Raw genomic sequence first — 26,833 nt, 5'->3', positions numbered from 1 at the left:
CCTCAGCCCCCATGCACATACGTACTCTTTCCACCAGTCCTGCTGTGCAACCAGAGTGCAGCATCTACAGAAGACCTCCAGATTGCCAGGGACCTAGGATGCTCTGATCCCCACAGGACCTCTCTAGGCCAGTATAGATTTTGGCCGTCTTTTGATATCACTTTCAAACTAGTTTGACTTCTGGGAGGTGAAAGAAGCCATTGACAATGTTTAATGGTTCTTGGCTAGATTTTATTCTTGGCTGTTATCCAGGATTCTTCATTGGGTAGATTTATAAATGTGTTTGAAATTCACCCGTATAAAAATGTCTGTTGAATTTCCAACACCAATAGTAGTGTTATTTCCACTACCAGTAATCAGAAACTTAGAGTTAAAGAGGTTCCACTGGTTCTTCACATGATTTAGGTCATAATTATGACCCCATTATTTAGGGGTCATGTGCCTCTTTGAGAATCCAGTGACAGCTATGGGCACTCTTCCTAGGAAAAAAGTGTGTGTGTGTGTGTGTGTGTGTGTGTGTGTGTGAGAGAGAGAGAGAGAGAGAGAGAGAGAGAGAGAGAACCACATTTGCACACAGTTTAATGCTGTTTGTGGATCATCTAAAACTTATCTTTGGACCCCAGGATAAAAATCTCCCAGTCTAATCTCATTTTATAGGTAAAAAAGGTAAATCCCACAGAAGTGAAATGACTTATTCAGGGTTAAGGCAGATAAGCAGAACTGGGGTCTGAGCACTCCTGACCGTGCTGTGAAATTGTATGTGTGTAATATATCAGCTTTAATGCCTGGCCCAGGGGACACCCAGTTTATATTATTTCCATCCCTTCTCTACCCCACCCCTACCATCATATTCATTTCAGTGATTAATATGATATGGGCTGGTTTGAGTTTATATTATGTTCAACTGTTTTTAATAGTAATAATGAAGATGCCTTGCTTTGGTAAAACATGTGTCAGAGAATATTACATTTCTCACAACTTCCTGATACAGAGCTGAATAAGTACTATTAACTCCATTTTACATGTAAGAAAATCAAAGACCCAAGTAAGTTGTTCAGGGCCAAGTGAAGAGTGAGTTCCAGCTCTTCTCATGCCGTGAATTACATTTTGGGGGTACTGGGCTATCGTCTAATCCTCTTGTTTAAAATAAACATAAGCAAGAACATGAAGGTCCTTGAACGAATGCCCAGACCAGTGTTTCTCAACCTTCACTATCCCTCAGCATCACCTGGGAAACTCCTACAAAATACCCAGAGGTAGCGACTCAGTTGGTCTGGGGTGAGGCTCAGACATCAGTACTTTTCAGAAACTCCCAGGTGATTTAAATGTGCAGCAGCCAAGAGTAAGGAATACCATCCCAGACCTCTTATTTTTTTGAACATTTAAAAAATTTTTTAAATTTATTTTTGGCTGCACTGGGTCTTCGTTGCTGCGCACAGCCTTTCTCTAGTTGCAGCGAGCAGGGGCTACTCTTTGTTGCGGTGCATGGGCTTCTCATTGCGGTGGCTTCTTTTGTTGTGGAGCACAGGCTCTAGGCGCATGGGCTTCAGTAGTTGCGGCACGTGGGCTCTAGAGCATGCGGGCTTCAGCAGTTGTGGCACATGTGTTCAGTAGTTGTGGCTGGCAGGCTCTAGAGTTCAGGCTCAGTAGTTGTGGCACAAGGGCTTAGTTGCTCCACACCATGTGGGATCGTCCCGGACCGGGGCTCGAACCCGTGTCCCCTGCATTGGCAGGCAGATTCTTAACCACTGCGCCACCAGGGAAGTCCAAAGTGATTATTATTATTTTTTTTGGCCACACCACGAGGCTTGCAGGATCCTAGATCCCCGACCATGGATTGAACCTGTGGAAGTGCAGATTCTTAACCACGGGACCGCCAGGGAAGCCCCCCCGACCTCTTAAAAAGATGGGTTCAGTGCTGCATCATCCCTTCTGGTTGTTGGATGAGAGGCTGTGCTGGTTTTCATGCCTCAGATTCAAGCAGAAGGTGGTGTTCCATGGCTTGTCTTTGAAAGATATTGCAAAGGCATTTGCATGGTGTGCTTTGGGCATTGAGGTGTTTCCTTGCAGTGTTGTCAGTTACAAGCACGTTTAGAAATAGCTGAGCTCCAGTTGATGTCAGTATGCTCATGGAGCAAAACATGCAATGCAGCAGCCCCCAAAGCCCAGTAACACAGTGCTCGAGCCCATCTTGCTCCTGAGCTCATCTCAGCTGCTTTGAATCACTGCAGCCGTGCCACGTGGCATTCAAGAAACCCGGCTTCCCCTAACAGCCAGCATAAGACATAGCTCTTGTCGCGTGTCCCGTACAGAGGGATGGGGTTTGGGGATGGATTTTCAGCCACATTGGATGATGAGGCTGCCAGTGAACAGCTGTGGTCTTGTAGTCTGGGAAGGTTCCACTGTGTCCTGTTCTCTTTGAACAACAGAAGCTTTTTAAAAGAGAAGGAAAATACACTGCATACTGTCCCAAGGCAAGTTTAAGGCTGGTTTAAGGAGATTGATTTCTTATTAATTCAAATGTGCTTTGGGTATTTCAGTTTAAAACATGGATGTTTCTCCGCTGAAGAGCAAATGTTTACTTCCCCTGCCCCTTTGCTTCATACTAGACCTGTAGCCACCCAGATCTGGCTACCGTTTGCGCTGAGTAATGAAAAGTTCCCAGAGCAGGCTTTTAAATGGGGCTCTCTTGCCGGGGGCGGGGAAGGGCAGCCGTCTGCTTAAGGAGGGCCCCCAGAGCCCCTCTGCGTCTTGGAGGAGAAAGCTGCCTCTGTCCGGGGCCATGCGTGACCAGCTGTTTTACCACAGTAGGACCACAGTGCCCTAACTACACTGTGTTCTGCGCGGGGCAGCCGCCTGCATGTACCCACAGCTGGGGTTGATGAGATCAGGTTCCACTCCCCAGAGCCAGAATAATCAGGAAAAGGCACAGAGCATTTCTTTGTAGGCCCAGAGGTGGCGTGACTGTCTCCCACCTTGGCTAGGTCAGCGGAGGCGGAGGACCGCAGGGTACTCATGTCTGTGTAAACTGGAATCCAGTGCTGTGGGGCCACATGTGCGGCACGACTAATGCATCTCCGATGCTGTGGAGAGTCCAAAGTCATCCTCTCTAAGAGCTTCTGATCTTGTGGAAATAGGATATATATAGAGAGAAATAGCTGGAAAAAAAATTACATGTTTGTCTATAATTAGGTGTTCCATTTTTTTTAACATCTTTATTGGGGTATAATTGCTTTACAATGGTGTGTTAGTTTCTGCTTTATAACAAAGTGAATCAGTTATACATATACATATGTTCCAAGAGGGAAGAGAGAGGTGTTCCATTTTGCAGTAAGGATTCCATGTCCATCCCCGACTGCTTCCCCCATCACCTCAATGTCATAGACTCCCAATGTGGACTTTTCACCTCAAACTATCTCAGAGCTCCAGGCCACATTCCATGTCACCCCGGACACCAGTGCCAGCATGTCTCATCAGCATGGCAGTGTGTCCAAGTCCCTGCTCATCTTTGCCTTAAACTTGCTTCCCCCTCAGCTCAGTGCCTTGTGACCACCTAGAGGGGTGGGATAGGGAGGGTGGGAGGGAGATGCAAGAGGGAGGAGATATGGGGATATATGTATATGTATAGCTGATTCACTTTGTTATACAGCAGAAACTAACACACCATTTGTTAAGCAATTATACTCCAATAAAGATGTTAAAAAAAACCCAACTTGCTTCTCCTGTTAATCCTCAGACTCCATCCTCAACTCTTTCAGCACTGTCTATGCAATTTCCATTTTTATGCCTCCCTTAGATTTCCATCACTATAACTCAAGTTCTGGCTCTTTCGTCCTCTGTCTCAAGCCTGGGTGACTAGTTCCTTTTTTACACTACTTTTAGAGGGTCTGGTGGTGGGTGTGAGAGTCCTTCTTGGCAGGGCTGGCAGTTGGGAGGAAGAGATAGATACAGAGCTGGGGGGAGCCAGGACAAGCTGGAAACTACCAGCCCTTCTGCATTTACCTCTCACCTCAAGGGCAACTGAGAACAAGTTGTAATCCCTTAACATCTCTGCATGTGCATTAATAACTTCTTTTTTCTACTACTCATTTCATATTCCCTGGACACTCAGCAAACCCCTCAGTTGTTTATGGTTTCCAAATCTTTACTCCTGGTTGGGTGACTTCCACTTTCTTTCCTGAAGGTTCTGGAATGGGATTATCAGGGAAGCTGGTGAAGAAATCTCTGGAAAGCTATGAGCTCATTGGCTGGTGGGGGGCTTGAAGCCACGCTTGTTCGGCAGGGCTGTCAGTGGGGAGAAGAACTGGGTCTGGAGCAGCACAGAACAAGGACAGGCTGGAACTCTGTGGCATCTCCATGTTGGCCTCTCACTGCATTTAACCATGGCAGCCTTGAGGAATGTTTGCTCTCACTTCCACCTTCCAGATATTATGCTAATTTCTTCTGTGGCCAACTCCACTCTGAAACTGCCCTGGGAAGGGAATCTGGGAAATGTAGTTCTCCTTTGGCCAAGTTGACACCACAGAGCTCTACCCTCTTATTTATATTCATGTCCTTCCTACTAACTGACCCACAAAATGTCCTCGGTACAAGTATGCAGAAGGGATGGGGAGAACGAATATGAGATCCAGCCAGTAAAGGAGAGTGAGGATGCCCTGAAAAAGGGGTAGATCTTCCCTTGGGTACGGTACCTTGTACACGCTACTGCATATGGAATTGTGTTACATACGTCTAGGATGAGATTGCTTTCACTGTTGTCTCTGTAAGCAGAAACTATCTCTGTCTTGTTCCCTCTGGTTCCTTGAGGCAGGGACCCAAAAAGGATGAAATGTTTAAGATAGGAGTCTTCAGTTTGGTCTTTTCTCTCCAAACTTCTAAAAAGAACTGGTTCTGGCAGACTAGAGTTGTATACACAACCTGGCTTATTTTCGCTGCTTTGTAAAAGACAGAAGAAATATGACCAGGCTGAATACGGCCATCTGGAAAGTGTTCCTGGAAGCATTTTTGAATGCCCAGATTGGAAGTCAGCTTCTCAGGGTTAGCCTATAATCACTTTCCTGCATACAGGCTTAGCAAAAAGCGTTTGGTCTTGGCTAAGAATGCAGTGGATTAGCATTAGAAGTAAACATTCACAGGCATGAGAGCTGACCTGGAGGGTAGGCTGCTTAATGTAGCAATGTCTGGTATGTTCTATAGGGGTGGCGGAAAGAAGGAGCCAGTTTTTGTTGGGCACCAGGCTGGGTGCTCTACTAGTCGTTTAATATGTATCATCTCCTCTCGTCTTTGTCACAGCCCTATGAGCTGGAGAGTAGCTATATTTTACAGTTGAGGCTGACAGAGTTTGAATCAGAGCCTCTGGTTTTATAACTAAATGACAGAACCAAAAGCCAGATTAGCCCAGGTCTGTCTGGCTCCAGGGTCCTTGATCTTTCCATTATATCGTGGTGCTCTTCAAATCTGTTCACATTATTTTACTTTTCTGGTCCTGAGTTTCTCCATCTGGCTAATCTTGGCGAAATACGTAATCAACTCTGCCAGGGGTTAGGTGTTTCTCTAGGAATGGAGATACTGGAGGGAACCCTGGTCTTCAACTCCACACGTTCTCTGGGACTGGTGTGAGTGGCTTCTGAAGTTGACATGATCCAGAATATGACACTCTGGGCCGTGCCCTCCGTTTATTGCTAGACTGTGGGAGTTGAGAGATAGAAGGCTTCACTCCTCCACAGGCTTTCCTGGTGGTCCAGTGGGTAAGACTCCACGCTCCCAATGCAAGGGGCCCGGGTTTGATCCCTGGTCAGGGAATTAGATCCCACATGCATGCCGCAACTAAGATCCCGCATGCCATAATGAAGATCCCGCGTGCTGCAACTAAGACCTGGCACAGCCTAAATAAATAAATAAATATTTTTTAAAAAAAGGCGGCTTTATTCTTCCATCCTTTAGCCAAGTCAGTGTGGAACTCTCTTGATCCTTCAGCACAAGTTCTTAAACTGAGACAGTCCTGAGGAGCCTGGTTGGCAGGTCCATTTCTTGGCCCACAGATTGCTTGGTCCTGAATATAGCACCAGGTACTGATAGAATAAGGAAGGGGTTCTACAGCAGAAACCACAGGCTTGGCTACCCACCTTGGGAGTACTCAGTTCCCATTAGCCTTCGCAAAGGATGTCTAAGGTTTTTGGTCCAGATATCATGCCCCAAAGGAGGTTGCTCCATGCTCAGACCTATTTATAATCCTTTTACTTTTCCCACCAAACACTACCAAGTAGATGGTGGCCTGTGTATCTCTGCAAAGTACTTACACACACACACACACACACACACACACACACACACACACACAGACATTTTGTTCTTAGATCAGAGCAGCACCACCTTGGAGGTGTAAAATAAAGGAAACGAGACTTTGGCTCACTTTTCTAAAGCTAGAAAGTGTAATCAACACACAACAAGTCTCCTCTTATGATTAAAATAATATATAAAAAAATGCGTTGCATTTGTGAAAACAGTTATAATGCAACTTTTCGTCTGATGAATAACCTTAATGTGTTCTGTATCTCGTTAAGTAATCTATCTTTGAAAATCTTGGAGGGACTTCCCTGGTGGTCCAGTGGTTAAGAATCTGCCTTCCAATGCAGGGAACACGGGTTAGATCCCTGGTTGGGGAACTAAGATCCCACATGCCACAGCGCAACTAAGCCCCTGCACCACAACTAGAGAGCCCACACGCTACAACTTCTGAGCTTGCGAGCTCCAGAGCCCACGCGCCACAGCTAGAGAGAAGCCCGCGCACTGCAATGAAAGATCCCACGTGCCGCAGCTAAGACCTGACTAAGCCAAAAATTAATTAATTAATTTTAAAAAAAGAGAGAAGATCTTGGGTATATTAATATTACATTTTAGTATAATCCAGAAAAAAAGCATAATAATTTCTGGGTGTCAAATGGCTAATAATAAACATTCTAAGGGCAAACTACAAATTGAGTGAAAGTTTCTTGTGGAGGAAAGAATTTGGGGTCAGGGAGGAAGTCTGACCTTCTGGAGCCTTTTTACTTTTGGCCGTCACTCCTGTGGGAGTTTAATACATGTGGTCAGAGTGTGTCTCCTGCTGTTGGAAGCCCGAGTCTGCAAATACGGGCAATTCTAAGGAACTTCCTGTATCCACAAGGGGCAGCCAAGTCTGTGGCGGGGGAATGGGTAGGAGTGATAATTTGCATATCCCCTGTGGTATAAAGGCTCCCAGGTAACAGATTCCTTCAGTAGTAAAGGAAGTCCAAGGAATCTGTGGTTATAATGTGTCTGTGCTGCTTCTCTTCGGTGCCTGACCACTTCTTAGAACCTGGGGAAAGCACCAGATCAAGGGCATGCTGTCTGTCCTTAGCACAAGCAGACCTTGGACGCAGTCCCAGTGCAATCATGAACTGCTTGTAGGAAGGTGACAGAACCACCAGGGTAGGCTACAAATCCTCTATTCAGTCTAACACACGTCCCTAGAGAGAATCGCCAGGAAGGCAAACGTTCATCCTAACTTTGGGAATCCAAGTTCTCTGGACTGAACCTGAGTCCCTCCTATCGCCCCCTCCTTTAAGTACACCACAATCCCCCCTCCCCGTGACTGACCTGACACCACCACCACCCCCGACTGAGCAAAGTGGACCAAGGCTGAGCCTGGATCCGAAACAGACCTTTGGTCGACTTGGGCTGGGAGCGAGCAGATTCTGTTTGAAACCAGCAGGCACTTTGATTTCTCAATTTGCAACAAAAATTCTTTAGAGTTGCTTTTTGTTGTTGCCGCTGTTTTGTTGTGAAAGAAAGTCATTCTTACACACAGTTGGCTTTCCTTCAAGGCTAATGGTGCAGTCTGTTCTTTGGGGATACCACATAGCCACATAGCATGCTTAAAATGCATAAAGTTTAGAGGAAGACGGTCATTCTCTGGAGAGCAAATCCTGTGTTTATCCAAGAACTGCATCTCTGCCTCCTCCCACACCAGTCACTCTCTAGCCAGTTGCATATTTGGTGGAGAGATTTATGGAACTGAACATACAGCTGCAAATTTTCTTTCTTTTTTCTTTTTTTCCCCAAGAACAGTGTTCTGCTGTCAGGGCTGTTATGCAATAAGCACACACACACAACTTATTTACTCCAGGAATGTCCAAAACTCCTAAGTGGTATCCCTTGCTGAATCTGACTGTGTGGGTAAACATAAAGCATTCTATGGAGGAAAGAAACTCATTCCATAGATGTAACTAACAAATCTTGACTCAGCTTATGTCTCTCTCTAATATTTTGTTCAAGGACCATCCATGTGTCTAGCTACACTCTACAACTACTTCAGTTCTGAAGCAACTTTGTTAAAGTGAATATCTTAGGGACAGGAGCAGAGATTCTTTAACTGAATTCCACTACTTTAAGATTATGCTGATTATTTACTGGGGCTCCTGGATGCTCTATCCTTATGGAGTTCTCTTGGGTTGGGGAAAATTCTATCTTATCACCCTGTATTGTTTTTTTATTTTTATTGGTTTTTTTTTAATTTAAAAAAAATTTTCTTTTGGGATTTCTGTGGTGGTCCAGTGGTTAAGACTGTGCTTCCACTGCAGGGGGCATGGGTTCAATCCCTGGTTAGGGAACTAAGATCCCTCATCCCGCATGCCACATAACCAAAAAAACAAAAAAAAGTTTTTAAATTTTTTTATTGAAGTATAGTTGATTTACAATAGCATGTTAGTGTCAGGAATACAGCGCAGCAATTCTCTTCCCTTATAGGTTATTACAAAATATTGAGTAGAGTTCCTTGTGCTATACAGTAGGTCTGTTTTGGTATCTATTTTATACATGGTAGTGTGTATATGTTAATCCCAACCTCCTAATTTATCCTCCATTTAAATTTATCCATTTAAAATAAGTATGTTTATTTAAAATTGCTTATCTGAATGAATAACTGCAACTTGACATCTATTTCCATTTCCCAAACCAGAACCCAAACTGGCTTCCTGGATGTGGACCCGTGCAATGGTTTGTCTCCCTTTCAAAAATCTGCATCCGTTGGGCTCTTTTGGAGGGAGAGATTGCGCAGGAAGAGGGACAGAAGAGAAAAACAAATATTTATTTAACATTCACTGGTATTGAACGCTGGGCTTAGTACTTAATCAGATTTGATCCTAATAAACACGATCCCCGTCTTACAGATGAGTAAAGTATAACTCAGAGACTTCCTAAAAAGTGTATCTCCAGGGATACACTTGGCTAAAGTCACATAACTAGTAAATTATAAAAATGAGAGTTAACAAATTTTTATTGCACTATATAAAAAATGTACAAATTATTCATGCACATCTCAAACTATATTACAGAGTAAATTACTAGTGCAACTACTACCTAGGAATTCTAAGACCATGGATTAGTTGTCTACTTCTGAAATTTATATAAATTTATCATATTGCAGTCATCATATTGGGTACATATCTAGGAGTGGAATTGCTAGGTCATAAGTTATGCGTATATGTTACATGTAACTAGAGTAATTGTTCTATCCTCTATTGAAAGTGGAGCAGAATAGTCTCCAGCTGTTACTGAATTGTCTGTCCTTTGAATTCTGTGCATTTGGCTTCATGTATTTGGGGGCTTTTTTTGTCCGGCATATACATTTCGTGTTTGTGCTTGATATATATACTTGTTACGTATATATGTTTATAATTTTTGTATCTTCCTGGTGGATTGAACCTTGTACATTATAAAATGTCCTTTTCTTCAATGCTGACTTTGTCGTAAGCCCACGTGTAGGGGTCCAGTTTCTGGACTTTTGATTCTGTTGCGTTGGTCTATATACCTATACTAATACTAATACTACCACCATCTTATAGACTATAATAATAGGCCCTAGCTTTATAATATGTCTTTTAGACCTTTGTTGTTGTTATTTACATATCGAAAACACTTAAGTGCCTGAGAGAGATTCATCTTACACTTCTTCATTTGTACTCTTCTGAACTGCAGTTTACATATCTAAAAATAATGTCTCCTTTGCAAATGTAATGTAAGCAAACTCCTGACCTAGTTCTTGGCACCTAAATAACCAGTTATTAATAGTAAATGTTGTTCAATCACTAACTAATAGAAGTTATTTTTTTCTCATTGAATTTTAGAGCTGAAAGGTGCTTTAAAGTCTCTAATAAATATAAATATACAGTTTTTTGCAGCCCAGTTGATCAGATGACGAACTAATGCTTGGAGAAGTGAAACAGCATGTTCAGAATGATTCAGCTGTTTGGGTGCAGAGCTGAGACTAGGATTTCTCTCCTGACTCCTAATCCAGTGCTTTCTCCATTGCTCCATGCTTAATTTACCCTTGGGGAGATCCTCACTGGGGAGGCAGGAAGGAAGGAGAGAATGAGTGTATCCCTGGAGATACACTTTTTAGGAAGTCTGTTTTTGCTGTGAATAAGCCAAGCTTTACAGACAAGTGAAGGGTGCCTCACATTGAACTTGGCAACACCCATTCTGTGTTGATCACCTGATACCAGCTTTCTCACCCACCTACAGAAGACAGATGGTATATTGAATCTTCTGCTGTCCTGTTTCTATTGTAAAGCAAAGATTGCAACAACAAAAAGGGAATGTGAGTGGAATTGGTAATGCCAGTTAAAGGCACAGATTAGGTGATGTAATCACCATGACAAATGGTGTGCCTTGGGGGAGTTTGCTGGCTGAATTATATGCAGCATTGTTACCAAGGGTAATTATACAAACCTCTATTTGTGTTATGTCCTTCCTCCTGGAACCTTTAAAATCTTCATTCAGGAATCATTAACATTCACCTCACTCTAGCAGAAGAGTTATAAAGAAACATGGTTTTTAAACTTTGGTTGAGGATAATAAGACCTGCCAAGTCTAGCCTGAGATGTAAAGATTAGCTTGAGTTATTCTTCTTTTAAAATTTATTTATTTATTTATTTGATTTTTGGCTGCGTTGGGTCTTCGTTGCTGTGCGTGGGCTTTCTCCAGTTGCAACAAGCAGGGGCTACTCTTCGTTGCAGTGCACGGGCTTCTCATTACGGCGGCCTCTCTTGTTGCAGAGCACGGGCTCTAGGCGCTTGGGCTTCAGTAGTTGTGACAGGCGGTCTCAGCAGCCATGGCTCGCGGGCTCCAGAGCGCAAGCTCAGCAGCTGTGGTGTATGGGCTCAGTTGCTCCGTGGCACGTGGGATCCTCCTGGACCAGGGATCAAACCCGTGTACCCTGCACTGGCAGGCGGACTCTCAACCACTGCGCCACCAGGGAAGCCCAGAGCCTGAGTTATTCTTAAAAGTAAAAAATGCCCCCTTACTATTCTCCATCGTTTTCTTCCCTGATGATGATGATGATGAAGTGAGCATTATTCCATTTTTCAAGCATCATAGAAGGAAAAATCAAAGGCAGTGTTCTTAAGAAACTTCATTGTGTGTGAGAGGTGCTTAGATACCATACTGAGGTGTTTATCCATGTGGTGTCAGTGCCAATTTTAGGGGAGCTGATTATCTATTACTTAGGAGGCAAGGTAGCCTAGGGCTTAAGTATACAAGTTTGGAGTAAAAATCTGGGCTCCACCGCTTACTAGCTTTGTGAACTTGGGCCAGTTACTTTATTTCTCTGTACCCTCGATTGTGAGATGTAAATAATAATAACAATAATCATCATACCTGCCTCATAAGGTATGTTGGGAAGTTTAAATGAGATTACACATGTAAAGAACTTTGGAAAAATATTAGGTGGTCCCGTTAGCAATTAGAGCACTGCCCATGCTGACTGGCAAGTTGTAACCTGAGAAGTGGTCCAGGTATATGGATCAAATGGCTAGGATTTCCCAGGGTGGATAACAAAGAAATTAAAAATCATCCATAAAAAGATGGTTCTCTATTTAAATATTTATGCTATTGCTTTCACAGCCTCTTATGTCAGATTATGAAAGCCATGGTGTATGATTTGGAGCAAGGTTTAAAGAAATAGGAACAATCAAAATATACCTTTTTTCTTTCTAAACTTCAGCAGCTTTCAAATGTTTCTTAATCTACTTATGACTTTTGTTAATCTGGTTCACCCACCTTTACTTTGGATACTTTGGCTGTCAAAAAGCCTCAAGCTTCATTCTCACCAGGTCTGGTTGTGGGCTGTGTTTGCCACATTAACAGTTGACATTGGTGGCTCACACATGGCTTTAAAAACATGTGTGGTAACATGGCAGCAGGTTTGGTTATTTGGGGTATTGCATTTTGAGCAATTTGGATATTATCTCTGATAATAGTTCTAAACGTAAGCATTTTATACATTGTTACTATTAATTTTAAAGTCTAGAAGATAGCAAAATTTGGCTGTAAAAATGAAATAGACTTCAGGCAAGTAATAATTATAATAAAATCTGAAATGTCAGCCCCCTTCTTGTATTTGAGGTGGTTAATTCTCAAACCATAGAATGTATTATCACAATACTAACAGGAATGGGATGAGCACATAAACTAACTTTTGGTACAAAAAATTCTGGTGGATACTTTATAGCATTGGTTTTTCAACATTGTGCTGTAGCAGAATCGCCTGATATGCTTAATGAAAGTGCAGATTCTTGGGACCCACCCCCTGAAAAGTCATATTTGGTAGGTCTTGGGTAAGATCTGAGAATTCACATTTTCAACAAGCCCTCAAAGGTGACTTATATTTGCACTACAGTTTGAGAGCCACTGTTTTATATTTGGATACGCTTTTCACTTAGGCACTGAACAGTGAAAATGGTTTAAATAATGTTGACTGAATGTGTAGCTGAAACTTCGAACATGTAACTGGCTCAAAATAAGCTTCCTCATTAATTAGTGCATTTCCTGTCATATGTAGCATTCAAGTAAGATAGGTTGGTTGCCCGGCAGGGATTTGTAGAGGAGAGTTCTACTTTTAGTGGGAGCTCGATTAGGGTGATCTCTAGAATACATCTGAGGGTTCTACTTGATTAAGAATGTAAGTATTTACTTGCCCTTAATATCTTGGTTCTGCTTTCTGTATCGTTTGATTGGACAAGCTTCTGTCTCCTACTCACCAGGACTCAGCCCTTCCTGATTATTTTCTGTATCTGTCTGGGTCTATCTTTTTTCTCCTTATGACTCTTTCTGTCTCCGAAATTTTATCTGCCTCGGTCTCTATCTTGCTAAATGTTTTATTATTTTCAGGGAAAGCGTGAAGCAGCCTTACCTTCCAATCCTTCTTTCTCCTTCAAGATCAGAAAGAAAAAAAAAAAATAGAGAAAAGCTAGAGTAGCTTTCACATGAATGCAGCCATTTCAGGGATGCAAGTGACTTAGTGAATACAGATCTCCATGGCAGTGAGAAGACACTTAGGTAATCATAGGTGTAGTGTTTCTCCTCAATCTCACTCCCACTTTGGTTGAAACAATCAAATGGTTGTGATGGAACTCCAGCCATACAAGAACTCATGTGCAATTGCATCATCCCACAGGCGCTCAATCTGTTCAGAGGGTTAGTGTACATCTGCCAGCACTGGCTCAGGGAGAGGAATTAGAGGCAAGATTATTTAGTCGTTCTGGCTCCTTATCAGGAAGAAGCCTGGAGTTCAGCCTAGGTGTTTATCCCAACGTGATCACACCCTGAAACGTATGAGTCCTGACTCCCTCTTCTTGTTAACTCTTATTGGACCTACTTTTAGGCCTTTTCTTCACTGCCCGGATACTCAGAGACATCACTTACCCATGACTTATGAAGGCTTGGTTCTTCCCTTTCATTAAGGATAATGTCCTCTGCATCTCTTCTTTCTAAAGTGAAGGTACCCTCCTTTTTGTAGGAGACGAGTTCAGAGCAGCTATAGGAGCTCATGACAGCTCTTTTCAGTGAACTGGGGACATGAGGGAATTGCATTCAAATCTTTGAAAACAAATCTGAGAAAGATAATTATAAGCAGAAGAAAAGCATCACAGCCTCACTCGAATTCTCATTACCCCCTCTGGGTGGCACCTAAGTCCCCCACCCCAGATAGGAGGTAATAGGTATCTAAGGTAGGTCTATTCAGAGGTCATCACATGTTCTGTGTGTTTGTGCTTTTTAATATAGTAGAGAAATAATTTTCCCCCAGGCTGTGTGCTTCCTGTTGTTGCTTGTGTGTTGACTTTCAGAACATAGTGTACCATAGATGCTAATTCAAAGTCCATTAAAACTGAATACATTACATAGTAATACCTGCATTTCTAGATCATTTTGCACATTTTTAGTAACAGGATATTGGAACTGCTGGAACCACAGCAGTTGTTGGGACCACTTAGGGAGAGATGACGTCTTTCCAACAGCCTGACTCTAAAATTACTACCTTGAATATAAACATGATAAGTGTTTGAAAGACCTTTTTTTTTTTTCTTGCCTCATTCAAGGAAAAAAATTTGAAATAAATGTCCAAATTTACATATTGTTGAGGATTTTAAGTGACACAAAAAGCAGCCCAACCTTAAATGAGTAAAATCCTTCTTAGTGAAGTTGGAAGAGCCTTAACATCAACATCACAAGGTATTTGAGCGAACCCAGACTGTTTAATTAACAGTTAAGGCCAAGAGAGAAAACACTTGTTTTCCACTGTTCTCTGCATTCGTCAGAACTTGCATGTTGTACTTTATAAATTTGTACTTATGTCAGGCTGTAGAGTCATGGAGTTCAAATTCCAGATGAGGCACTTAGTTGTGTGCCCTTGAGCAAATAACTTAACCTCTCTGATATTCAGTTTGTTCTTAAGGATTTTATTGATGAGCATGGGTTGCCAATGACAGAAACCAGCTATCATTAAAAAAAAAAAGAAACAAAGAAAAAGAAATTGATTAGAAGGATATCAAGAATGTAAGAGACTCAAAGGCAGGTCTAGAGAACTAGATGACCTATGGTGGGGTTCCATCCTGATAAACCCATTGTAAATTGAAAATATCTGTAAGTCAAAAATGCATTTAATACACTTAACCTAGGGAACATCATAGCTTAATCTGTCTTATTTTAAACATGCTCAGAACACTTACATTAGCCTACAGCTGGGCAAAATCATCTAACACAAATCCTGTTTTGTACTAGAGTGTTGACTGTCTCTTATAATTTATGGAATACTGTATTGAAAGTGAAAAACAGAACGGTTGTAAGTGTATCTATTGTTTACCTTGTGATCGCCTGGCTGAGTCAGAGCTGGGACTGGCTTCTTTCACTTAGCAGAATGTTTTCCAGGTTCAGCCATGTCGTAACATGTAGTTGGTTCCATTTTATTGCTGAATAATATTCCATTGTATGGATATACCACATTTTATTTCCCCTTTCATCAGCTGTTAAACATTTGGGGCCCATCAGTTTTGAAGCACCAAGCCCTCCTCTCTTAAGCTCTCTCTCTGCTGGCCCCAGATCAGGGATCACAGACTCAAATGTCTCTCAGCTAGGTGTAAGAAAAACAGGAAGTGGTGAGGACCACGGCCAACGAGAGAACGTGTGCCCATCTAGAAGGGGCAGCCCCTATGGAGCCACTGCTAAGTGGCCATCCAGGCCTGGTATCGTTAGCTCTTCAGATTGTTCCAGAGAAGCCAGAATCTAGATTTTTATGTGAAAATTGTCTAATTTTTAAATGTTGGTCAATTGAAACCAACACTATGGGGGAGAGAGAGAATACAATTCTGGTCGAGACTAAATGCTGCAGGTGATCCCTGAGTGATGCAGAGACATGTCTCTTCTTTGGGAGCCTATGAAGGGTTAGCTAGAGTGTAACTTCTGCACTCTCCTTGGGCAACACAGAAAGGCTGTTCATCACTTTGGAGAAAAGAAGGACCCGGGTCTAAAGTCAACACGCTGGGTTGGGTGGGGGTGGAATTCCTCTCATTCTTTGGCTCAAGAGCATGCTGGAGTAGAAAACACAAAACTCCAGCAAATGTCTACATTGAATTCGTGCTGAATTGTCCTGCAAATTATACTTGTAGCCTGTTTCAGGATGCGAGACCTTGATTCTTACTAGGACTTCAACCATGGTTGAGAACTGCTGATTCTGTACAAGATGTGCTCTGACGAAAAAAAAAAAAGTGCCCTCAATTCATGGTGACAGATTTGTGGAAACGAAAAGAAAAACAGAGGTCGGTCTGCTTATGTAGAATGACACCATAGTATTTTATAAGTTGGGGAGTGGAAAATACTGAGGCTTATGACAACAGCGAGTGTTTATTGAGTAAATAACCACTGTGCTTGCCACTGTGCACTTTCCATTTTGTTTTGCGTGTGACCTTGAAAACAGTGGGTATTTTTAAAGGGAAAGAAGTTCATTGAAGCTAGTGTTGGTATAGGGCTTGGTATTTGCACAAAGGTTTTCAATTCATTAATTTGAACCTGTGAGGCTAAGCATTTTTACCTAACTCTCTTTTGTAGATGATGTCATTGAGGCATAGAGGCAAATGACTTTATTAAGATCATTCAGGGAATTCCCTGGCAGTCCAGTGATTAGGACTCCTCGCTGTCACTGCCGAGGGCCTGGGTTCCATTCCTAGTCGGGGAACTAAGATGCCCACAAGCTATGCGGCCAAAAAAAACAAAAAAAAAAGATCATCCAGCCAAGGAGCCTAGGACTTAAATACATATCATTTGATTCCAAATCCTTCATCTTTTCCACAGATACACAGCTGCCCTTTTAATACGTTCCACTTTTGGTTTATCTAAGTAATAGGTATAGATATCTTTAGACTTAATACAGTATTTTATGTATTTTATTTCATACTTACATTTAAAATATAACATGTAATTTCTGTTTCATATTTGTTATATTTCTTAATACGGTGTCTGAGTTTCTGTGGATATTACCCACTCAGAAAACAATAAAAGGAAACAGTGATTTTCAAGTGTTTTAGTATTTTCACATTCTTTGTGTTGTCAACACTAAATTTATTAATAAATAATTGGGAGCAGGTGTGCACCTTAATTCTTAAGACATTACACTTAAAGAAGTATGATAATGAGAACAACAGATATGGGACACATTGTTACCGAATTGGTTGGACGGACCCCCACTTGGGCCCTGGCCCTGGCCAGAACCCCCTGTCTCTGTGGGGAAGGTTCTTTGTCCGTTTGGATTCCACAGCCAATAACAAAACCGACGCTGAGACAGAAACAGCACACGCTTTATTCGGAGGCCAGAGAATGGAGAATCGGGAACTTAGTTTGCAAATCACCTTCTCACCAGACTTGGGCTGGGATACCTCTGATATAGAGGGGAGGGGTTAGGGGGAGGGAATTCATTACTTCTCCGAGAACAGACGTGTAGTTTGCTCAGAACTGGGGCAACATCCCTTTTCAGTCCTAATATGGATTCCTCTGGTTGTTGTCATGGCAATTGTCAACTGTCATGGTATTGGTAGGTGTGTCATTTAGCATGCTAACATATTACAATGAGCGTATAATGAGGTTCAGGGTCTCCTGAAGGTCAGGTCTTCTGCCATCTTGGATTTGGCTGGTTCTAACCAGTTCTGGTGGGTTCTTGTTTTTCTTTTCTGGTGGTTTCCTATAAGATAAGGATAACACTTCTCCACAGCTGCAGCTTATGTTCCCTCAAGGAAGGGGGTGGGTTAGAGCTGGAATCTAACAGCCATGAAAACAACTTCATTAACTTAATCAACCTCAGCCATCTCCTTTCCTCCCCCTCTCTCCAACTTCTGTCCCTTCCCTTTTGTCTTCTTTTCCTTTTTTTCTTTAATTAATTAATTAATTAAATTTTTGGCTGTGTTGGGTCTTCGTTGCTGCCCATGGGCTTTCTCTAGCTGTGGCGAGTGGGGGCTACTCTTCGTTGCGGTGCGCAGGCTTCTCATTGTGGTGGCTTCTCTTGTTGTGGAGCACGGGCTCTAGGTGCATGGGCTTCAGTAGTTGTGGCACACAGGCCCTCGAGCACAGGCTCAGTAGTTGTGGCACATGGGCTCAGTTGCTTTGCAGCATGTGGGATCTTCCTGGGCCAGGGATCATGTCTCCTGCATTGGCAGGTGGATTCTTAACCACTGTGCCATCAGAGAAGTCCCTCTTTTTATTTTCTTATTTTCCCAATCAATGAAGAAATAATTTATAAGGAGCCAGAAATCCTTCAGGCTCAATCCTAATTGTGCTTTTTTTGCTTAATACATTATTCATTCAGTTCATTCAACAATGAATATGTATTGATTATTTTATTCATCTCATTTTGCTGTTGTAACAAATTAACAAACTTCGTAACTTAAAAAAACGCAAATTTATTATCTTATAGTTCTGGAGTAAAAGGTCTAAAATAAAGGTATCAGTAGGTCTGCATTCCTTCTGTAGGTTCTGAGGGGAGAATCCCTTTCCTTACCTTTTTCAACTTCTAGAGGCCACCTGCATCCCTCAGCTCCTAGCCCCTTCCTCATATCAGTCTTGCTTCTGTGGTCACATCTCCTAATTCTGCCTTTGACTTTTTTTTTTTTTTTTTTTTTTTTTTTTTTGCGGTACGCGGGCCTCTCACTGTTGTGGCCTCTCCCGTTGCGGAGCACACGCTCCGGACGTGCAGGCTCAGCGGCCATGGCTCACGGGCCCAGCCGCTCCGCGGCATGTGGGATCCTCCCGGACTGGGGCACGAACCTGTGTCCCCTGCATCGGCAGGCAGACTCTCAACCACTGTGCCACCAGGGAAGCCCCTCTGCCTTTGACTTTTTGTCTCCTTCTTATAAGTACCCTTGTGATTACATTGGGCCCACCTGGATAATCCCTATGTTAAAATCAGCTGATTAGCAGTCCAGTTCCATTTGCAACTTTAATTCCTTGTTGCCATGTCAACTAATATATTCACAGGTTCTGGGGATTAGGACATGGAACTCTTTGGGGGTTGGGGGTATCATTCAGCTCACCACCAGTGCCTACTATATGCCAAGCACCTTATAGATTTATATTCTGTTTGATTCTGTTTTGCTGATTGGAAGTACTTATCACCGACAGCTGGAGATCTGTCCATTTTTCTATTTGAGAGATATAAACAAATCATTCCTGTCCAGTGTGCACTGTTCAGACACACAACAGATATACCATCTGTTAATCTGTGTCAGCTAAATGGAAAGTACCCAGCATCTGATGCCACCACCAAACTCAAGAGAAGCCCCTCCGTTTGAGGCAGTAGCTGTGATCAGTATTATGTTCAGTATGACACATCCAAAGTGGCCGCTCATTACTGAATAACGCTTTTTAAATTTTTTTATTGTAATTATCTGTCCTATCATAGGTAAACTAATACTCACTTAGTTTAAAAGCTGACCTTTGTTGGCCTCATCCATTTTCGTAAGGATGGGAAATAGGGAAATGGGTGAAATTTATCATCTCAACTGGGACACCATGGCAGGTGAAAGGAGAAACTATTAATAATCATGCAGGAATAATAGGTATAAAAGAAGACTGTTTGGGGAACACGAGGACATAGAATCTCGCTGTAAACTGAGTCCAAATGAATAGTAACAGCCACAAACACTGTGATTATGAAAAAGTATTGAGTACCCCATAGGTTCAGAGCACTGCAGTAGAAGCTTTACGTCCTTGGCCTCATTTAATTCTTACAACAATCTTAGAAGGTAGATATTATGATTATTAATCACCCCTATTTTAGAGCTGAGGGAACTGAAGCTCAGGAATTTAAATACCTAGCTTAAGCTAGTAAGTTGCTGAGTTAGGATTTAAACCCAAGTTGGTAAAACGCTAAACCAAATGCTTTTTCTATTATACCGCCTTCCAGGAAAAGTATAGTTTCTTGGAAATTGTTAAATTGCAGTTGCTGGCTGGGTACAGTTGGGTACCAATGTAGGAAGTTACCTGTTAAAGATACACAATGTCTTTATTCTAGGTCTGTGAAAAACCGGGAGCTCTAAGATGCTTTTTTTTTCTTTCAATGTGCATAGTTTATTTTTTTTTATTTTTATTGGAGTCTAGTTGATTTAGAATGTTGTGTTAGTTTCTGCTGTACAGCAAAGTGAATCAGTTATACATATACATATATCAACTCTTTTTTTAGATTCTTTCCCCCGTATAGGTCATTACAGAGTACTGAGTAGAGTTCTCTGTGCCATACAGTAGGCCCTTTTCCTTAGATTCCACATGTAAGCGATATCTCATGATACTTGTCTTCCTCTGTCTGACTTACTTCACTCAGTAGGAGAATCTCTAGGTCCTTCCATGTTGCTGCTGATGGAAGCGGGGAGTCCTAACCACTGGACCGCTAGGGAATTCAAGAGATGCTTTTTCTTTGTCCTTCCTTTAGGTCTGTCAGTTCGTCGTCTCTGTAAATGGGCTTAACGTACTGCACGTTGACTACCGGACGGTGAGCAACCTGATTCTGACGGGCCCACGGACGATTGTGATGGAGGTCATGGAGGAGTTAGAGTGCTGAGAGGGTAGCCCTCCCAGCCCATCCCGTGGCCTGCGGAGGATCAAAGGCAGAACAACACAAAGCTCTGCAATGACAAGACTTCTGTATACCTGGATGGTTTTGGACATACAGATCTTTTCTCCGTACATACACATCTTAATTTGAGTTTCACACACTGTTTCCCTGTTGAATGTGGAAGAACCGGGTAATACATCTTTTTTAAAAAAAACAACAAAAAAAGACTTACGTCAGTGTAGAAAAAGTTTGAGAAACAGAATTTTTTTTTACATAGTAGCATTGCCTTACTCAATTTCCATTTGCAGTTCTCATCCATTGCTTTATATCTTAGTTTGCAGAAAGTTGTTGAAATGCTTCTCTTGCCAAAACAGCGATGTGCTAAAATCCCCTTCACAGGAGTCAATAAAGTAGTTTTTACAGACTTTAAGTTGTACCGTCAACAAATGAGCATGGAACTGTTTATTAGAGGATCTAGATTTCACCAAATTTCAAATTAAAACAACATCCAAAGGAATAGTACTTGTTAATTAGCATTTTGAAGGTTCTAAATCATTCAGTGCTTAAAAGCCATCAAATTTTTGACTTAATTCCTGCCTTTAGTATCAACTTTTCACTTAACATGTGTTTTCAGTTATGGCGTTGGTCAAAAACCAAAAACCTTATAATGGTATGGTTGGGGTAGATAGGGAGATAACTACTTAAAACTATGTGCTCTGTTTTCTCTTTCTGAGCCTACATCATTTTGTTCTATCAGTCAGCAACAGCAGCTTTCTAGAAATAATCCTGAATATGTTGAATGTCGAAACAGACAAGTTTGTATATACACACATAATTCAAAATCACGCCTCTGGCAAGATTTCACTTTGAAGTTGTCCCTTTTTAAGTGAAATATTCTAGAACTTGGCCCATATGTGATAAAACTTGAAACTAAATTGCCTTATTGGCCTGAATTTTCACTAGCTTTCTAGTGTGACATATTCTAAGGGCATGACATGTTGCTTATTTGGCAAGGTTATTTTTCACCAAAAGCAACTTCTTGTGTTGTAACTCTTCAGCTCACTTGTATATATGCGTGTTTCTTTTTTTGGTCTCAAAGAGAATGCATTTTGGGGCTTGGTGTATAGAGGAAGCTCCTCAACGTGCCAAATTAGGGAATCAGGGAATGCTCAATTCCTCTTATTTTCATATAATACATTCTGAACGACAAGGTTACTTTCTTATCATGTAGTAACAAAATATGAATGTTGTACCTTGGCCATTTTTGGGTGATAGGTTATCATAATGTAATGGTACTGGTGGAATGGACATACCGTGTTAAAGATACCACATTTATATGTTTCTGGTAGTCCAACTTTTCTGGTCTGTAGCTTTAGTCAGAGAATAGGACTTTGAAGTAATATAGGATGGCTAACATTAATACTGTCGATCTACATTTGAGAAATATTATCGTCTCCGTGTGTATGTGCGTTTAAACTATGTGCCGGGCTGTGTGCTCTGGCACTTTACATACGTGCTCTCTTTTAATACTCATCACAACCCAGCAGGGTTGGTATTATGCCCCCCATTTTTCAGACTTGAAAACTAAGCCTGAGCAAGTTTTAAAATGGTCTCAAGTTCACACAGTTGCAAGAACTACTAAGTGATAGAGCCTGGATTCAAACACGAGTTTATCTAATGCTAAAGCCCATGTTACTCCCTCTCCTACATTCCCCAGCCTTTCCGCATTTAGGGACCTTCCGTTGAGGGCTTATCCTGTACCCAGTGCTGTGCTAAAACTATACATTGCCTATCCTTACTGACCTGTGAGGTCAGTGTTGTCGTCATCTCCATTTTACAACTTAGGAAATGGACTCATAAAAAGGTTAGTCATATACCCAAGGCCACACAGCTAGTAAGTGGGAAGCCTTACCATTAGGCTTTAAAAAAATGTATAACATCTTTAAAAGATAAGTCCTAGGGCTTCCCTGGTGGCGCAGTGGTTGAGAGTCCGCCTGCCGATGCAGGGGACACGGGTTCGTGCCCTGGTCCGGGAAGGTCCCACATGCCGTGGAGCGGCTGGGCCCATGAGCCATGGCTGCTCTGGAGCCTGTGCTCTGCAGCGGGAGAGGCCACAACAGTGAGAGGTCCGCGTACCGCAAAAAAAAAAAAAAAAAGATAAGTCCTAAATGCCTCCTGTCTGCATGTATTCATTAACTGCTAAAAGAAGGAGGAATGCCTTTTGGGTGTGGCATCTTCTTGCTGCTACCCGTCCTTTTTATGCATGTCCCAATGCCTGTTGTCTTGGACGTTGGCATAATACCACTTCCCTTCAGCCAGTCTAAGCACCAGAGAGGCATCTGCCTTTATTGACTTCACACAGCCTCCTGCCTGTGAAATTTCTTTGATTCAGAGAGTGGCATTGATATCTTTGCTCAAATGAACACTAAGGTGAAGGAAGGAGGGAAGGAGGGAGGGAGGGAAGGAAGGAAGAAGTAAGAAGGAAGGATGGATGAAGGGAGGGAGGGAGGGAAAGAGGGAGGGAAGGAGGGAGGGAGGGAAGAAGGAAGGAAGAAGGAAGGAAGGGAGGATGGAAGGGAGGGAGCGAAGGAGGGAGGGAGGGAGGGAAGGAGGGAGGGAGGAAGAAGGAAGGAAGGAAGGGAGGATGGAAGGAAGGGAGGGAGGGAAGGAGGGAGGGAGGGAGGGAGGAAGGGAATAAAAGCAGGAAGGGAGGATGGAACTGATTCCTCCTTTGACTCCCATCACCCTTAAAGTGCAAATGCCAGAGAGTTCTATTTAAGGCCAAGAGAGCTTCACCTTAGCTATAGTCCCAGCCCACCCCTGGCATCCTCACCCCGTAGTTAAAGTGAAAGCTCCAGTCCCAAAAGGGCCCCGGTCTAGCTCCCTGCAGCCTTTGCCCGTGCAGTTTCTCCTCCCTAGAATATTATTCTTTCTCCTTCTTTGCCTGGAAAAATCTGTCTTATTAATTCCGCTTAGATATTCTTAGCTAGTACCTCTGAGAAATCTTTGCCAGCAATCTAGTTCTGGGATTGATGCCCTTCTCTAAATTCCCATGGACCCCTATACACCACCCTCTTGTGATGAGAGCACTGATGACATTTCCTTTGAAATTGTCCCATTACACGTCTGTCTCCCTGACTACACTCTAAGCATCTGCAGAACAGGAACTGTGTCTTGCTGCCCAGGTAGTCCCTTCACAGTTCCTAACACAGAGCAGTATGTCCGCTATCCATTGCTGTCTAGCGAATCAACCCAAAGCACACCTTATAACCCTACTTATTTGCTCGTGATCCTGTGGGTTGGCCTTTTGGGCAAAGCTCACCTAGGATGACCAGCCCCAGCTTGATGTGGTACGCGTTGGGTTCAAACAAACGTCTGTGGTCAGGGAGCGTGTCGATTGCGGGGCTGGCTGATTGTGGATGGCTTTGTGCATATATCTCGCTGTTGGCTGGGGTGCCTCAGTTCACTTCACGTGGCCTTTCCCCATAGCTAGCCCAGGCTTTCTCATTAGGCCTCATGAGATCAAAGGGGGAGCATGGAAACTGCAAGACCTTTTGTGGACTTGCTTGGAAGTCACACAGTGTCGCCTCCACAGCATTTTGTTGGCCAAAGCAAGTCACAAAGCTAGCCCAGAATCAAGAGGCTGGGAAACAGACTTCCTTTTGATGGGAGGAGCTGCAAAGAATCTGGCCATTTTTAAACCCACTAAGACTAGGTACTCACTATTTTTTTGAATAAAGGACCAAAAACTTACCTAGTTACTGAAAGGCTTCAGCTATCCAGATGTAAATTACTGACCAACCACTGCGTAGAAGTACAACAGTTGTGAGTAAAGCCCCACGCCTAATGAAAACTAGAGTCAGAAAAATCCTGAAATAATAGTGCTGCATGGAGCCACAGAGAGCATGGTTTCTATTCTTTGCATTTTGCTGAGGTGTGGAGTGGTCAGGTGGCGTGCCCATACTCATGAGGCTTGTTGGGGCCAGAGCCTGGGCCAAACACCAGCCTCCCGCCCTCCAATCCTATGTCCTTATATAGCCTCCTGCAGGGGAGGGTGATGCCGTGAAGACAGGCCTTTGGCTTTGGGTTATTCATAAAATGCAGCTGTGCCATGTACCTGTGCAGGTGAAGGATACATACTTTAATTAACTCAGGCCTTGAGTTGTTAAATCCTATCATTAAAAAATAAATATTTTATGTGATATTTTGACAGTTGAATGGCTTTAAAATTTAGAAACTCCATTCCTAAATGTAACACCAAGAATGATTCTGAATTAACAGTAGGCAGTATTTCTAAGAGCTTTTATTTCCTATGTATGTGTGTATCTGTGTATATTGGTGTACTGTGTGTGAGAGTTCACTCATGGAGAATCCCTGAAATGGCTTACTTTGTTCCTAGAGAAAACACTTTTGGGTTTTCAGGTGTTTGTGTAATGTGTCTGTGTTTTTGTGATAGAGACAGAAATCATTTTTCGTTAATTCTTTAGCATAGGATTTGAAAGCCATGTTGGTTAATTCTGCTGTAGAGAGAAAAATGCAGCTGCCTTTTGGGTGGGTTCTGTTATCTGATGTGTTCTTATTAATATCTGATAAATAATTGTATAAATTGATACATTTCTAGTTGAGAAATGGTGGGTAACATGAAGAAGATATCCATGTTTGAGTAGATTAGATACTGTCAGCTTCACACTACCTTATAAAAGGTGAATGCATTGGAGTGGTAGCAATTAATAATTTAAAAATCATTGCTTTCGGGCCAGAATTGAGTCTCACGTTTCCAAATACTCATTACTTTCAAATATGTTGTGAAAATAATCTGCTTTTAAGATCTACTTGAATGATGTTGACTATTCTCTCCCACTGAATATTAATCCTGTTTCATTTTGGTTATACATGATCAGAATAACTCTAGAACATTTCAGTTTTGCAAATTGGTTGGAGTCTATTGGTGTCATTGACCATGGTTTTACTCATTTAAGGCAGAATTTCAGGTGTAATATGTTTGTCCTCAGTTCAATACCAAAAGGACAAATCTGCAGTGTACCAAAAGGAAGTTCATCATCAAAGTTAGCATATGGTATTGTCAAATGCATTAATATATGTACTTAATATATATGTTTATTTTTAAATTAGGTTGAAATTTATTTTCTCCATTTCTTAAAAATTATAGCAAAATACTTAAAATTATAATATGAAAATAGACACTATAGCATGAAATAAATGTTAAATTTTTAAAACAATGACTTTAGGGTTCCAGCTTTTTCTGTCTTTTAGAACAAATTAGCCATTTTTTTTATCCTAAGAAAGGGTTGCATTGTAAAGCTGATCTACTACTAACCCATCAGAGAAAACACATGGGACTCATATCTAATTCTCTAATGTAGCCAAAAGTGCCATTTGTAAAACTACTTAATGATGGATGTTTTCTGAAGCTCTTTTGCCTGGAAAAAAAAAAGTGCATTAAAAAGCTTTTTCTGTAGTGTATTTGATTTGGAATCATTTCCTCACTACACAGTTACTGATGTGTGTTATGGAATAGTCTATATGGAAATATGCTATGTCGTTGTTTACTATTTTGAGAGAATGCTATTTTTTTGCTTTTTGTTTTTTTTTCAGCTAATTAGGAAATCAGTTACACAATTCAGTATGTGTAGGGTAGAAGTATGGAGATGAGTGGTTATTCAGACTATGCGCAATATTAACCAAAAGGACTTTACATTTTTCTCTCATTTATTCACTTGCTCTTTCATTCATTCAAGAAACCTCACTGAGGACCTGTGTTTTGCTGGACAGTATATGTAGGCCCTGGAAGTATAAAACTGAGTAGACTGGACCCTGGATTCAGCTCATCCTTCAAGAGTCACCTCTAGGACTGTCTCCTAGAAGACTTCTCTCCATGGAGAGGTGGGAACATGAAATCCTGGGTTGATACGGGTGTTTTAATACCACAAACCACCATCCAACCCCAGGACCAGAACACTGACAACAACTTATATTTAAACTGTTGTCTCCTTCCCAATCCTGTCCCCCACTTTCCCTTACCCAAGGAAAGCACAATGGCAAATGTTGAGTTTACCATTCATTCTCTTGTTCTTTTTTTTTTTTTTTTTTTGGCTGTGCAGCAGTGAAAGCGCTGAGTCTTAACCACTGGACTGCCAGGGAGTTCCCCACTGTTCTTTTTGTTCTTAATCATTGTTTAGGTTTTTTAAAAAACGAACTTTATTAAAAGAACATCAAGTTTTATATAAACTTCTGGGAATTGCTTGTTTTCATTCAAGATTATATTACTAAGATTCTTCTAGATTTTTATATGTAGTTATAATTAATTCATTTTTTACAGCTTCATAAATTTCCAGAGCACAAATTTTGTCTGTTTTCTTGACAATGGGCATTTGGGTTGTTTCCATTGTTGTTGTCATAAGTAGGATTACTATGAACATTCTG

At 41.9% G+C, this 26,833-nt stretch overlaps 1 protein-coding gene across 3 annotated transcripts in view; it reads left to right on the top strand.

Annotated features, from left to right (window-relative positions):
• The window catches only part of DEPTOR (DEP domain containing MTOR interacting protein), a 170,828-nt gene that overhangs the window by 119,290 nt on the left and 24,705 nt on the right, over nt 1–26,833 (top strand). The window contains exon 9 of one of the 3 annotated variants that reach the window (XM_079902465.1): nt 20,267–22,858. The exons of the other annotated variants lie outside the window; for them this stretch is intronic. Within the exon in view, the coding sequence (XP_079758591.1) occupies nt 20,267–20,395 (129 nt within the window). The 3' untranslated portion in view covers nt 20,396–22,858. Of the gene's footprint in view, nt 1–20,266; nt 22,859–26,833 lie in introns of those variants that run through there. 3 annotated transcript variants of the gene reach the window in all.

Source organism: Stenella coeruleoalba (assembly GCF_951394435.1).
Source record: "Stenella coeruleoalba genome assembly, chromosome: 17".
Lineage (NCBI taxonomy): Eukaryota > Metazoa > Chordata > Mammalia > Artiodactyla > Delphinidae > Stenella > Stenella coeruleoalba.
Note: the sequence above shows the minus strand (reverse complement) of the source record. Positions and strands in the feature narration are given on the sequence as shown.